Here is a 14232-nt window from a genome sequence, read left to right as displayed (position 1 = left end):
TTAATTTAATAACATTTATACAGCACTGACTTAATATGCTGCATTTTGCTGAATATATTTATTAATTGAATTAAGATCATCAAGAGGAACTCTTATTAATTATGTTAATCAAGGGGGCACTATTATTATTAATTAGAATCTTCAAGGGACATTATAATGTTAATAATAATATTCCAAACCACATGATTCAAAGCTTGGTTATTAAGTAAAGCTGGGTACACACTACACTGCTTTCAGCCAATAATCGGGCCTTTCAGTCGATATTGGCCAGATATCACAGTAGTGTGTACCCAGGAACGATCATCGTTCCAAAGCACAGACCATCGTTATAACGGATTGGTCGTACTGCTTAAAAAATCTCGTTCAGTTATGAACAATGTCCATTTGCTGATGAGGGCTTTTTTATATATATATATATATATATATATATATATATATATATACACACACATACATATATCCTAAACTTATAATTAGAGATGCTCAGGCTCTGTTCCTCGGGAACCGAACACCCCCGAACTTAGGGGTTCCGAGTACCAAGCCGAGTAGACTCGGTACTTTCGCACTTTTTCGGAATCGAAATCGAGGCAAAACTCCATTGTTGCGTTGTCGGATCTCGGATCTTGCGAGTTTTGGAATCTATAAATACTGCCCTCCAGGGCGACCTAGCGCCATTTTTGGAGAGGGACACAGAAGGGGTAGGACAAAGTGTACAGCAGTTGGGCAGGCAAAGTTACAGAATTTAAAGAGGAGGGTGGTAGCAGTGTTAAACAAAGTTATCAGCAACATTCAGAAGAGATCCATTGCTGCATTGGTAATGCTCATTGCAGAACAATAGAAATAACAGGGTGGATGTAATTGTGCAGTCAAATTCTACTGTGTTATATAGGTAACACACAAAAAGGAAAGTTGCATTGCTAATTCTCATTGCAGAAAAATACAAATACTAGTGCTGTCAGGGTTGGTGTAATTCTGCAGGGAAATTGCTGAAATACAAATAGGAGGGCTAGCAGGCTTGTCTTCTGAATTTGCAGGCAAATTCTACAGTGTTATATAGGTAACACACAAAGAGGAGTGCTCCATTGCTAAAAGTCATTGCTGAAATTATATGGCTGGCTGTCTTGGTCTAAATCTGGAGTTACATTTTACTGTACCATAGCTCACTCAGAAACAGGAGAGGGGGCAAAGTTCAGTGCTGAAACAGAAACTGTAATAATAGGGCTGTCAGTGTTCTTAAAAGTCTCCAGTGACATTGTACTGTGCCATAGCTCATACAGAAACAGGAAGGGTGACATTGTTCTTGTCACTCTACAGTCTCACGCATGATGATACTTATCCCTCTACCTTATGTGCTAAAGTCTATGTTCAAGTGCATAGTGGTTTTATGTTAGGGAAACAAAAATGTAATTAAAAAGCTTGTACCTTTTTAAAGAAAAAATAAACCTCTCTTAAAAAAGGTGAAAGTTTACTGTAGAAAAACATAAAATTGCCAAGATGCATTTCTACCCAGAATATTACCAGGCATACGAGCATCAGGTAGCTCCCTTCTCTTAGCTAGATTTCAGCACCTGCAATCTACACTGTCATCGTATTCACCCTCATCATTGTGTACATCTTCCTCAAATAATACTAATTCAACCCCGCTGGAATCCACCATCACAGAAGTCTGTGTACTTTTATGTAATTGCAGATAATGGCCTTTCTCATGGAATTTGTAGTTCATTTTATGGCAGAGTTGTCACGATTTTTGGGCAATTCTTTTAGAGCAGAGCAAATGTCAAAATGTTGTGCTGACTCATCTGCATCACCACTGGGTGTCTTGTGAAAGCTAAGTTTTTTCCTAGAACCAGTTGCCAGGGAAATTGAAGGAGTAGACGTCATTACAAGATGTTGATAGCTCTTTGATCCTGGCGAAGCGAATTAAGTATTTAATCTATAATTACAAACAATATAGTTAACGGATTTGTTTAGTTTAATTTCCTCCTTCAATTTCTCTAGCTGCTTCTCAAAAAGTATAATTAAGGCAGTCACTTGACTCAAGCTAGCTGTATCGGTGCTCTCTTCACAGGTGTCTACTTCGCTGGACTAAAGTACATTCTGCTTCAAATTCTAGTCTTCTTGCAGCTGCTGCATTCTCCTACATGCTGTTGCACAATCCCGAAAATGAACCAAAATTTTTGGGAACCCAGACAGTATCTCCTGCATGTCATTGTAATTAATAAAAAGTTCTGTACCACCTAGTTGATTGTGTTAGCAAAACAGGAAATGTGATGGAATTCCCCCCACTGGAATGCTCTAGCAATATTGGTGGCGTTCTCAGAAATCACATATCCTCAGGAGAGTCCAAGCAGGATAAGCCATGTTGCAATGACATTCCTTAGTTTTTCAAACAGGTTGTCAGCGGTATTACCTCTGACCCACGCCTTGTCTCGTGTCTGATAACCACCTCTCACTCCCGCCTTCAAGACACTCCCGTGCTGCTCCCCACGCTCAATCCAACTTTCCCACAGCCTTCAAATCTTTAAATGCTTTTTGCAAAACCATCTCTTTTTTAGAGGTGACCTAATCCTCGATAACACTATTGACACTAATAATAAATATATATAATAACAACAATAATATGCCTTTTAGTGAAGCAGATGATACACAGAGTAGCCTGCCTCAGAAAAATGTGACATATTTGGGTACATGCTGCTGCTGTTCCAGCTGATGAAGGCGAATCACCGACCCAGTGGGCTGTCAGTGATATAATCTTTAGTTTTTTCAGTTCTGCTTGTCCTGATATCTGTGGTTAAGTGTAGAGTATGTAGAATGGCATTTTGTAGCCCAATAATAACATTGTTACCAACCTTCTGGGAGTGGTGAGGAATAGCTTTACTAGTAAAATGGTGTTGTGATGAAATTTGGTAATGGGGACACAAGACCTCAAGTAATTGTCTAACACCAGCTGCATTAATAGTGGATATTGGACGCAGATCTAATACAAGCATAGACCGCATGGCGTCTGTGATCCGCTTTGTGGCTGGGTGACAGCTTTCTTACTTCCTCTAGCAAAGGATTGTTTAACAGTCAATTGTTGTAAACTACTAGTAGTCTTCTTCTGGGTGGAAGATCCACCCCCAGCAGCAGAAGCAGCAGCAGTGGGACTAATGTTCAATAATTATTCAGAGGAATCATGGTTAGTGGAGGAGTCATCTAGCCTTAACAACTTGGATGCAGGACTAACTCCCATCACTTGTGAGGATATTGATGATGAAGGTGTTGGGGGTGTAGATTGCAGGTGCTGGGATCTAGATGAGAGAAGGGAGGTAGCTGATGTTGGACTGCTTATTGTTATTTTTTTTTAATTTTTTTTTTAAACTCTTTATTTATGCAGAGAAAAAAAAACAGGAGTTCCATATAACAGATAATAACAGGGAAGAAAAAAAAACATTTGAACATAAGGGCCAGAACATGACAATAGAGAGACGGGAGGGAAGTCAGGCAAATGACATATTGTTAAACAAATTCCTAAACATAAAAGGAAGCAGTAAGTTAACCTATAATGAGGAAGTAGTAGGCTGGCCCAATCAATGATTATGGAAGACTCAGCTGCCTTGGAACTCTAAATCGGTGCTGCTTTTATTTTTTATTTTTTAGAGAGAGAAGTGGGGGAGAAAAAGAGAGGAATGGGGGGGGGAGGGGTGGGGGTGGGGCGGGGGTAGGACCTGGTAAGAGCTTCTGAAGAAACAGCCTTTTAAGTAGCGGGCATATTTGCTTGATGAAAAGAATACCAGAAATTCCATACCTTTTTGAAATTTATAATTTTGTCGTGGAGAAGGCTGGTGATGTATTCCATAGAGGCCATGTACCACACACGAGAGACTACACTTTGGAGGCTGGGTGGATGGAGGGACTTCCATTCCTTCGCTATCTGTAGGCGAGTAGCGGCACAAATGTGTTGAACAAGTCTATCTGCCTGTTTAGTTAGGCCTTCGACCCGAGAGCATAACAGCATAACCATTGGGTCAGGTGAAACCTCAACCTCTAGGATTCTTGTCATTAGGTCGGCCACCTGGGACCACAAGTTTGAAACTCTAGGGCATGTCCACCAGATGTGGTAGAATGAGCCCACCTCCCCACATCCTCTCCAGCATGAGTCAGAAGTGCCTGGATATATTATGTGGAGCTTTGAGGGCACTAGATACCATCTTGTATATACTTTAAATGTGTTTTCTCGTATTGAGGTATTAATGGAGATTTTGGAGATTCTCACCCGTAGCCGGGACCATCCCTTCTGATCCAGAGCTCTACCAGTATCCCGAAGCCATGCCACCTCAAACGATTCCGCAGTGTCAGTTTTTGGTACCAGGAAATTATGGTATATCAGAGATATTAGACCCGAATCTCCTGGTCTATACACACAGCTCCTCTCAAAAGGAGTGAGGCTACGAAGCTTGGAGGATCTACAGAGAGATTGAATAAAGCTTCGGATTTGAGCGTAAGCAAACTGTAAGGACGAAGGAAGGCCCTTTTTTTCTCTTAGATCCGGGAAAGTGCGGGGAGCAAAATCTCCCATAATGTGAGTAAACTGAGTGATACCAGCCTTTTGCCAGGGGCGCGAGAATGACCGCATATTTCCTGCTGGAAAGTCCGGGTGATGCCACAGTGGAGTAAGAGGAGAAGGAAATGAGATGAGCTCCCACTTTCTATGGAGCTTGTCCCATAGGTTGAGTGTGAACTGTATGGAGGGGTGCGAGTACACTGAGGCCGGCCTTTGAGCTCTAGGGAGCCAGGGGAGCGAATTCAGATTGTGATCTGGTGTATGTGCGTTCTCTAGATCGACCCATCTCTTGATCCCTGGAGCAGACTGCCAGGAAATGATATGACTGAGGTTAACTGCATGATAGTAGCGCTCAAAGAGCGGAAGACCATATCCCCCTGACTGGATGGGCTTAGCTAGGCAGGACCTTTTGAGTCTCGATTTTTTCCCTTGCCAGATAAATGTACCGCATGAAGATTGCAGATTCATTAGAAAGGTACCTGGGATTGGGATTGGTAAGGTCTGGAAAAGATATAAGACTCTAGGCAGAACGTTCATTTTTATCACGCTAATCCTACCAAACCAGGAGACAAAAAGCGGGTCCCATCTGGCCAGGTCTCTTTTTATTGAGTCAAATAAGGGGGTGTAGTTGGCCTGGAATAGCTGTTTGTATTCTTTCGTGATCTGAACCCCTAAATATCGTAGCGCCTTTGGGCGCCATTGAAAATCGAACGAAGATTCGAGAATATTTTTGGTGACGATAGGGACTTGGAGTGAGAGGGCTTCCGATTTAGAATTATTTATTTTATAGTTTGATAAGGATCCATATTCTTTAAGTTCTTTAAGAAGATTTGGGAGTGAAATGAGGGGGTTTGCGAGTGTTAATAGTACGTCATCAGCGAATAGGGAGATTTTGAAATGACGAGGACCAATTTGAATCCCTGATATGTCCGGGTTTCTTCTAATGGCGGCAGCTAAAGGTTCTATGCATAAAGCGTATAAGAGGGGGGACAAGGGACACCTCTGTCTGGTGCCATTACCTAGTGAAAAAGCCTGGGATAGGAGCCCATTGGTCAATACCGATGAGGTGGGGCGGTGATATAGGGCTTGGATGGCCGAAAGAAAGGCCCCGTTTAAACCGAAGTGACTTAACGTGCTGAACATGAAAGGCCACGAGAGTCTGTCAAAGGCCTTTTCGGCGTCTAATGCCAAAACCACTGACGGGATCTTATTCTGGTTAATATGGGTGATGATGTCTATAGTACGCCTAGTGTTGTCTAGAGCCTGCCTGGTGGGGACAAAACCTACTTGGTCTGGGAAGACCAGTGTTGGTAAAAAGGCATTTAGACGATTTGCCAGAATTTTGGCAAAAAGTTTAACGTCAGAGTTGATTAGTGAAATGGGGCGGTAGCTGGGACAACAGGTCGGGTCCTTGTTAGGTTTAGGAATCACCACTATAGTGGAGCGCGTGGATTCTGTATGGAATTTACCCCCCGTCATAATGGAATTAAACAAATGCGTCAGATGAGGGACTAGTTCTTTGGAGAATGTTTTATAATAAAGCATCATAAAGCCGTCAGGGCCGGGGGCTTTGGAATTCTTCTGTGACTTTAGTGCAAGGATTACTTCTTCGTTGGAGATAGCCTCGTTAAGAGTAGAAGCCTGGCGGGAGGATAGGGAAGGAAGAGAACAATTATCTAGGTAGGTATTGATGGCTTGAGCGGGGGCTTTAAATGAGGTTTGGTCCTTATGAAGGTTATACAGATTTTCATAATATTTGTGGAATGTTTCATTTATGGTTCTGGGATCGTAAGATAGGTCCCCTTTTTTGTTTCTGATAGAATTGATTATTTGGGAACCCCGTTTGGCTCTCAGTCTCCTGGCCAAAAGAGAATCGGCCTTGTTGCCTTTTTCAAAAAATGTTTGATTAAGCCATCTAAGCTGGCGTTCTGTTCTTTCTGCGAGAATTGACTGAATTTCGCCTCTAGTCTTTTGGATTTCTTTCAAAAGTGAATGGGAGTTAGACTCCTTATGTATTGTTTCTAAATTTTTAAGTTGAAGAGTAAGTTTATCAAGCGTTGTGTTACGTTCTTTTTTCCTGCGGGAAGCAAACTGGATGATGTCCCCCCGAATAACTGCCTTGTGGGCTTCCCATATAGTGGAGATCTGAATCTCTGGGTCTGAATTGAGCTCAAAGTATTTTGTGATAGAATCAGATATGAGATCTTGAAACCCGGGAAGTTTAAGAAGAGTCTCGTTCAATTTCCAGGAGGTTCTGCCCTGAGGGTTCTGAAAAAGGTCAACCGTTAACGATAATATAGAGTGGTCGGACCACGTGTTGGGAACTATATCAGCCCTAGTTATATGTTGGAAGATGTTTGTGCAGCCCATAAACATGTCAATCCGGGAGTAGGTTTGGTGGGGAAAGGAGTAGAATGTGTAGTCCCTTGAAGAGGGATATAACGCTCGCCAGATATCAAATAGGCCGGCCTCAGTCACTTGTTTCTGCAGATGTTTTGTATGTGAAGATGGAGGGGAGGTGTGCCTAGAAGCAGATCTGTCTAGGAGGGGGGACATAACAGTGTTAAAGTTACCCCCGAGTAAAAGCAAACCCTTACGGAAATGGTGTAGTTCCGAGAAAAAGTGTGTGAAAAAAGCTGTCTGACCTGTGTTTGGCGCGTAAACGTTGGCAAAGGTTATATCTAGATGACCAATTTTTCCGGACAGGAAGAGAAACCGGCCTTCAGGATCGTCCTTAACTGCTGACACGACAAACGGAACTGAACTGCGGAGAAGAATGGCGACACCATTCCTCTTTGTTGAATGAGAGGAATAGTAGGCATCAGGATATCCTCTTGAGGACAGGGAAGGATGGCCACCCGCTTTGAAATGAGTCTCCTGCAAAAAAATTATATCACCATTAAGTTTTCGTAACGTATGGAATAGCATAGAGCGCTTTTGAGGTGTGTTTAACCCTTTAACATTGAGGGAGAGTGTTGTAAGAGTCATGATCGGTATTCTTAGGAGAAACACAAGGAATAAAGATGTTATCCCTCGAACTGGAGTACCGGGGGGGGGGGGGAGCAGGGAGTGGGAAAGGAAGGGAAAGGAGAGTAAAGGAAGGAGGAGTTATGAAGGAAGAAAGGCAAGGGAGTAGGTACAGACCTCAAAAGCAGAGGAGAGACCTACTAGGACAGTGCCTAAAAAAACTATATTAACTTAAAAAACAAGGCAAGGTTTGCCTATTCAATTATCAGAACCAAGGCACAGAGTACGGGAGTGCGTGTAAAATATAAACTATCAGATAGACTGCTAAGAAAATCCCAAGGTATGTGGGTGCGTGGCTAGGAGGACAGGACACGTCCCCCGCCCGTACATAAATAACATAATAAGGTTAAACCGAAGCTAAACTTGTAACCAGAGACAACAATATCTACGGTAAATATGAGAGCAACATGAAAATATTGACATTTGTTAGAAGAATAAAAGGAGATACAAACAGAGCAAGTTAAGGCACAATATTACTTCACGTCTCCTCTAACAGAGACGTAGATTTACAAATCAAGGAGGCCGTTGCGAGGAGCTCTGGGCATCGCCACCCACGATCCTGTCAATACGAAAGAGATGGAGCTTGCGAAGAAAGTCCCTTCCTTCGTTCGGTGTTCGGATTGACTCTTGACGGCCCTCGACTTCAATAATCAAACGAAAAGGGAAACCCCAGCGGTATTTGTATCCATTTTCTCTAAGGATGCTGGTAACCTCCCTGAGGTCGCGTCTCTTGGCTATCGTTGAAGGGGCAAGATCTTGAAAAACTTGGATACGGGACCCTTCGTAAAGGGTATATGAAGAATTCCGAACCGCTTTGGTAATAAGTTCCTTGGTCTTAAAGGATAGTAGTCTCAGTATCACATCACGAGGGGGTTCGGAATCTTTCGGGCGTGGTCTCAAGGCCCTATGAACCCGTTCGATCTGCATTGGGTGATTGGATAAGGCAGAGTCCAGAGAAGAGAAAAACCTACTCACATAATCCTCCAGATCCGTAGGTTCCACTGATTCGGGGATGTTGCGTAATCTGAGGTTATTGCGACGTTCCCTGTTCTCAACATCTTCCAGCTTGTCCCTCATGAAATCGTTGTCCTTTAGCAGGAAGTCTATATCTTTTGAGACTACATTTTGGAATGTAAGTGACGACTCCATCTTGTTTTCCAGAGCCGAGGTTCTTTTGGAGATTGCGACCATTTCTGTTTTGAGATCGCCTATAGCCTTCTGAAGGTCAACGGAAAAGGCGTTAGTGCGCTCCACGATTAAAATCCGCCTTGGTTGAGGGAGAAGCAGAGGTAGGAGGGTCTCGGTCGCTCTGGGAGTGTGAGTTAGGAGAAGATGAAGTATGTGCTTTGTCCTGACGGGAGAAGTGCTGAGTTATCTCAACTGGTGCGCCTTTGCGGCCTTTACCCGTAGATTTATTCATGTTAAGTGCAGAATCTCTGGGAAACCGTTTGCTAACGATGAATATGAGGCAGACGGGCGGGGAACAAACCCATGTGGGTTAAGTGGACATACTGATGCTCCCTCTCTGAGGCGAGGGTTTAGGTTGAGGTGGATGCTCCTTGTTCTGCTATTGAGATGGTTGACATGGAACCTGTCTTGATACAGATCTAGCTGAATGCTTGGGTAGTGAGTCTGTAGCAGGTGTCAGCAGAGGAGCCAGATTTTGCAAGTGGCTGTATGTCAAGTGGCTGCACTTTGCTTCTAACAGCGGAAGGGCCCCACAACAAGGCGATGGAAGCCTTGAGAAGGTGGGCGCTTTGTTATTTTAGTGAAAGCAATGCAGGGATGCCGACTCCGTTCAATTTCGTCCGACCGGAAGTCACGCGGCGAAACCGGAAGTCCCGCGGCGAAACTGGAAGTGGAGGGTCCGCCGGGCGGCTCTCAACTTCAGCCCAGGGACTCCGCCGGAAATAGGCCCCTTATCCCGCCGAATGCGCTCCGGACGGCTGGAAGCCCGAAAAAGAGCCAGTGGGGTCGGAGGGGCTACTCTGGCAGGAGCCAAGCAGTCAGTGGGATGCCGGCAAGCCCTGCTTATGAGAGGGCACTCGGCGCGAGATGTTCAGCCGGCTGCAAGCGATCTTCCAGTGCCCCAGGAAGTAGGTAAACACCTCCGGAGGTCTCAGCTAGTGTCACAAGCCGTCTGGGCAGTTCTGGCAGTATTTGAGCCCAAATATTGTCTAGTTTAAGAGCTCGTAGACAGGGAGAGCCCAAAAACGTGTCTGTCTGAGATGGCGTCTTAGCCACGCCCCCCTTATTGTTATTTTTTAACATAAGTTTCTGATTTTCCCAACAGCTTTCCATGAACTCACTTCAAATGCCGTAACATGGATCATCATCATTTATTTATATAGCACCAACATATTCCGTAGCGCTTTACAATTGGGGACAAACATTAATAAACTAATAAACAAACTGGGTAAAACAGACAAAGAGGTGAGAAGATGAATATCTTAGATGGTTATGGTGCCTACCTCTACTGAGTGTGGCTTTACAAATGCTACAAATGGCTAGACAACTGTTGTCAGGATTTGTGTAAAAATAATGCACACATAAGTGATGGATTTTTGGTCTTATGCCCAGTCATGACAATGGCCTTTTTCTTATCACTGGCAAGAACTGCTGCAATCTTTGTTTGAAAGTGTATGAAACTAATATTGTGACCTGTGAGGTGGTCAAAATTGACTGCAAATGACTTGAAATTAGTCTTATTGAGGTTAATAATAATGTAGGATCAAAAAAAGAGCAAAGTATGTGATTTTAGCATATTTTAGCAATTTTTCTAAAAAAATACAGATCCAAAACCAAACCAAAACCAAAGCACACGAGGGTGGTTTTGGCAAAACCAAAACCAAAGCATGAAGATAATCCAGATCCAAAACCAAAACCACTTCACTGGGTTCAGTGAGCATCTCTACTTATAATTACTTTTAAGAAAGACTGCACGCAAGAGCTAGCTTCATGTAAAATCGTTTGTATTTTTATACTCCTCATAATTTAACACATAATACAAAACAGTGTACTAAGCATAAATGCTATAAGACATAATATAGTACATCACTCTGAATTTTTAACTTGTTTTATATATGAGTAAAAATATCTTAATCGTGTGTGTTTATCCCAGACCACATCAGATAGAGAATAGATGAAGTGAACCTGGGCTACATTTGATTTGGGAGAGGGAATGAATTTTGTGTGTTTGTGTGTAGAGGGGGGGAGGGTGTCTCTCTGAATAGCATAAAAGTTAAGCATCCACCACTTTGATCGTGAAGGTGGGGATTGTGCACGTTGGCTGGGTGTCCCGATACCGTGCTGGGAGGATTGTACAGATTATCAGAAATGCAATATATGTATAAAAGCATCACAAACAACACCTTTCTCCATAACTATATATATATATATATATATATATATATATATATATATATATATATATATATATATATAAAGGCTGACGCTGCTCCTCACCTTTATAAATACACACACAAAACACAAATTTGGTAACAAGTTTGCAAATGACTCTTTTGTGTATTTGACTATTCCTACTGACTTTCCTCATTTCTTGGGCTTATTTGTTTGGTTTATTTAGGTTATTTCGAGTGGCAGTTTCCATCTATAACAACCTTTGCTATTCGAAATTGACTCAATTTTCTATCCATTCCTTTTATTTACACTTACTGTAAAATTAATAGGAACATAATAATTAATTTAAGCAACAAAGTGTAACTGTGAGGCCACCTAAAAGGCAAATGTCTGCTGTGGGAGTAACTGCACAGCAAGAAGCAGCAAAAAGACAAAGGACGGAGCGGGATTAAACCCAGCGACAAACTATGACTGATGACCAAAGAACGTCATCACCATGTAAATCTGACCCTCAGCAAACTGCCCGTCACAGAGAAACCAATCAAAGAGCGAACAGAACAGAGGTAATATCACAGTCAGTGAACAAGATTCCACGCCATTCCTGATGTGTGTAACTTTGATAAAACAAATCTTAATGCTCATAACTGTGGTCCTATGAACAGTATTTGTGAATTTTGCCATGCTGAGTATTTTGCGGCTGAGCAGCCATCTGACAAACTATTCAATCAATGCTTCCACAAGGGTAACGTCATAATGGGTTCAAAACGGTCCAACATGGTCTTACTCTTATTTTTTTTCAGCAAGCCGATAAGCGCGGCAGGAGGGTGATACATTTACAGGGCACCTGCCAGGCCGCTGACGCTGAAAACAATATTTTTTTGGCGTGGGAGTCGTGCTCCCTTAAATTCCGAGTCTTAACAGAGCAGGTACTACAAAAAGCGCAGGAGTCTGAGATATCAGTTCATGTACAATGAAGCCCCAAAGGGTCTTCAGTAGTATTTCCAGTAGTATACAATACACAGACAGCAGACTCAGGCAGTGGGCACTGGAGATCCCAGCATCGGCACTGCCCACAATGTATCTCCCTTTCTCAGGAATTAAGTAACAGACTATGGTGCTTTTCTCTCCCTAATCTTTACACAGGGACAGGTTATGGTGTTTGGCTGTGCTAATGTGGAGGTGAAATTGAAAGTCCTCTGTGATTTTGCCAGGAAAAGAAATAGTTTCACTCTCAAAGAATCTAATAAAATAATATTTGAAGTGTAAAACCAAACAGCAAGTTGGATCAGAAGAGATGAAAAACACTGTTCCTATACAATCTCCCTAGTTCTCAGTCACATTAGTCACTAGGGAGGAACCTTGCTGGACAGGGACATATCTTAACTACTGGATCAATAAATCAATCAGTGGATGTACAAATATCATAAGCATGTTTTAAACATCAATTGCCACTTTTTTATTTAAACAAAATATCTAAAAAACATTTTTCAGACAGCCCTAGTGGAATTGCTTGATTTTATAAAGATACATTGACACATCGATTGAAATACATATTATAAAGTAATCTCTTATTTTTTTCTCTTTGTAGCATTCGTGTCAATTCCTTTAATCCTAAATTGAAGCAATTGCTTTAGTGATCAGATAATATTAAAAAATTTGGGCATAGAAACAAATGTTTTCAAAGGATCCTAGATTTAGGTGAACGTCATAATTGATTGTTTGAAGCCTGCGTGCTATTCAAATATTTCTCAAAGTATATTAGTGGGTCAACTGATAAGAAGTTCAGATGGTATATATATATATTTGGCATATTGAAAATTCAGAACTGCCTTTCACAGAAGTTAAATTTGGCATATTTCAGCAGTATTCTTACCCGCAAAGATTGAAAGAGGCAACAGAACTCAGCCGCATTTAGAATTTTAATCCGCAGCCAGACGAGTCCATAAGCTTGTGCAGCTCCTAAAGTTTCAACTTACTTTAAGCAAGAACATATAATTGTTTCTGGAATTTCATCATACAGTCATGGCCAAAAGTTTTGAGAATGACACAAATATTGGTCTTCACACAGTTTGCTGCTTCAATGTTTTTAGACCTTTTTGTCAGATGTTGCTATGGGATACCGAAGTAAAATTACAAGCATTTCATAAGGGTTAAAGGCTTTTATTGACAATCACATTAAGTTTATGCAAAGAGTCAGCTTTTTAAATAGCAGCAGGTGTAATTAACACCGGATTATCATGTGTATCCAGTGTCTGAATACTAGTCCACTCTTTTTTTAACATAATAGTCCCATCTTTCATAGAAAATATAAACCAAAAATTAAATAAGCACTTAAGAACTACAAATTGATCCTATTTATATTAAGGGGGGAATTCAATTGGCCGCATTACTGTAAAAAGTAACGTGGCCTGCGCACTATTACAGTTATTACGGTAATAGTGCGCCTAAATAACGTTATTACGGTAGTTTCAATGCTGGCATTTCGCCCGCAGCTCCCTGAGCAGCGAGCAGATAGCCGGGTTAGACATACCGTAAGAACGGTAATAGGTTTAACACTGTGCTACTTCGGGGGGAATTAAATCCCCCCCCCTAATAGTTACTTTTCTAAATCAGTGAAGCACCTGATTAAAATAATGATCCAATTTTATCTCAAACGTAGTTCACAATCAGAACCAGTACCAATATAGCTGGATATAAATTCATTTAAACTCTTCTAGGTTCATTAAAACCATATTTGTTGGCAAGAGAGAACTAAAAGTAGTTAATGAACTAATAATTATTTCCAAAATATATTGGTAAAATAGCAGGCAAAATTTGAAATATTAAGCAGTTGAATTGCAATTAAAATATATTTCTGATTTCAAAATAGAGAAGATTCAGTAAATATAATATCTAATAAAAAAAGACTTAGCAGATGTTAAATATCACTGACCAAGGGGTAAATGTATTAATGTCCGGATTCTTCAACTCCGGCGTGTTCAGCGTCTTCGGCGATTAAATTTAATCGCTGAAGACGCTGAACACGCCGGAGTTGAAGAATCCGGACATTAATACATTTACCCCCAGGTCTGTAAACCATAAGCTACAGAACATGCAGGAAGTGTTATTAGGTATTGTTAAGTTCTATTTTATGGGTTTTTCATATATTGGTTTGGGGATCCAGCTCTCCAACTTGAGAGCTGCTGTCATTAATCATTTCGAATCAGCAGTTTGCGACTACTGACTTATTAAGTGTTATTAGAATGAGCGCCTGTCCCTATTCTTTTGAATTTTTTTGAAAGATTTCCACATCTCTATTAGCG

General features: G+C 41.5%; 1 protein-coding gene across 1 annotated transcript in view; it reads right to left on the bottom strand.

Annotated features, from left to right (window-relative positions):
• The window catches only part of LOC142104186 (vomeronasal type-2 receptor 26-like), a 41171-nt gene extending 33640 nt beyond the window's left edge, over positions 1-7531 (bottom strand). Inside the window, exons 1-4 of the mRNA XM_075188711.1 lie at positions 7189-7531; positions 6610-7083; positions 4990-5044; positions 4256-4445 (exon numbers count right to left, since the gene is read on the bottom strand). Coding sequence (XP_075044812.1) covers positions 4256-4445; positions 4990-5044; positions 6610-7083; positions 7189-7531 — 1062 coding nt within the window. The remainder of the gene's footprint in view (positions 1-4255; positions 4446-4989; positions 5045-6609; positions 7084-7188) is intronic.
• Between the last annotated feature and the right edge of the window lie 6701 nt (positions 7532-14232).

This window comes from Mixophyes fleayi, chromosome 10, assembly GCF_038048845.1.
Source record: "Mixophyes fleayi isolate aMixFle1 chromosome 10, aMixFle1.hap1, whole genome shotgun sequence".
In the NCBI taxonomy this organism is placed as follows: Eukaryota; Metazoa; Chordata; class Amphibia; order Anura; family Limnodynastidae; genus Mixophyes; species Mixophyes fleayi.
The sequence above is the reverse complement of the archived record's forward strand: the minus strand, read 5'-3'. Positions and strand labels throughout refer to the sequence as shown.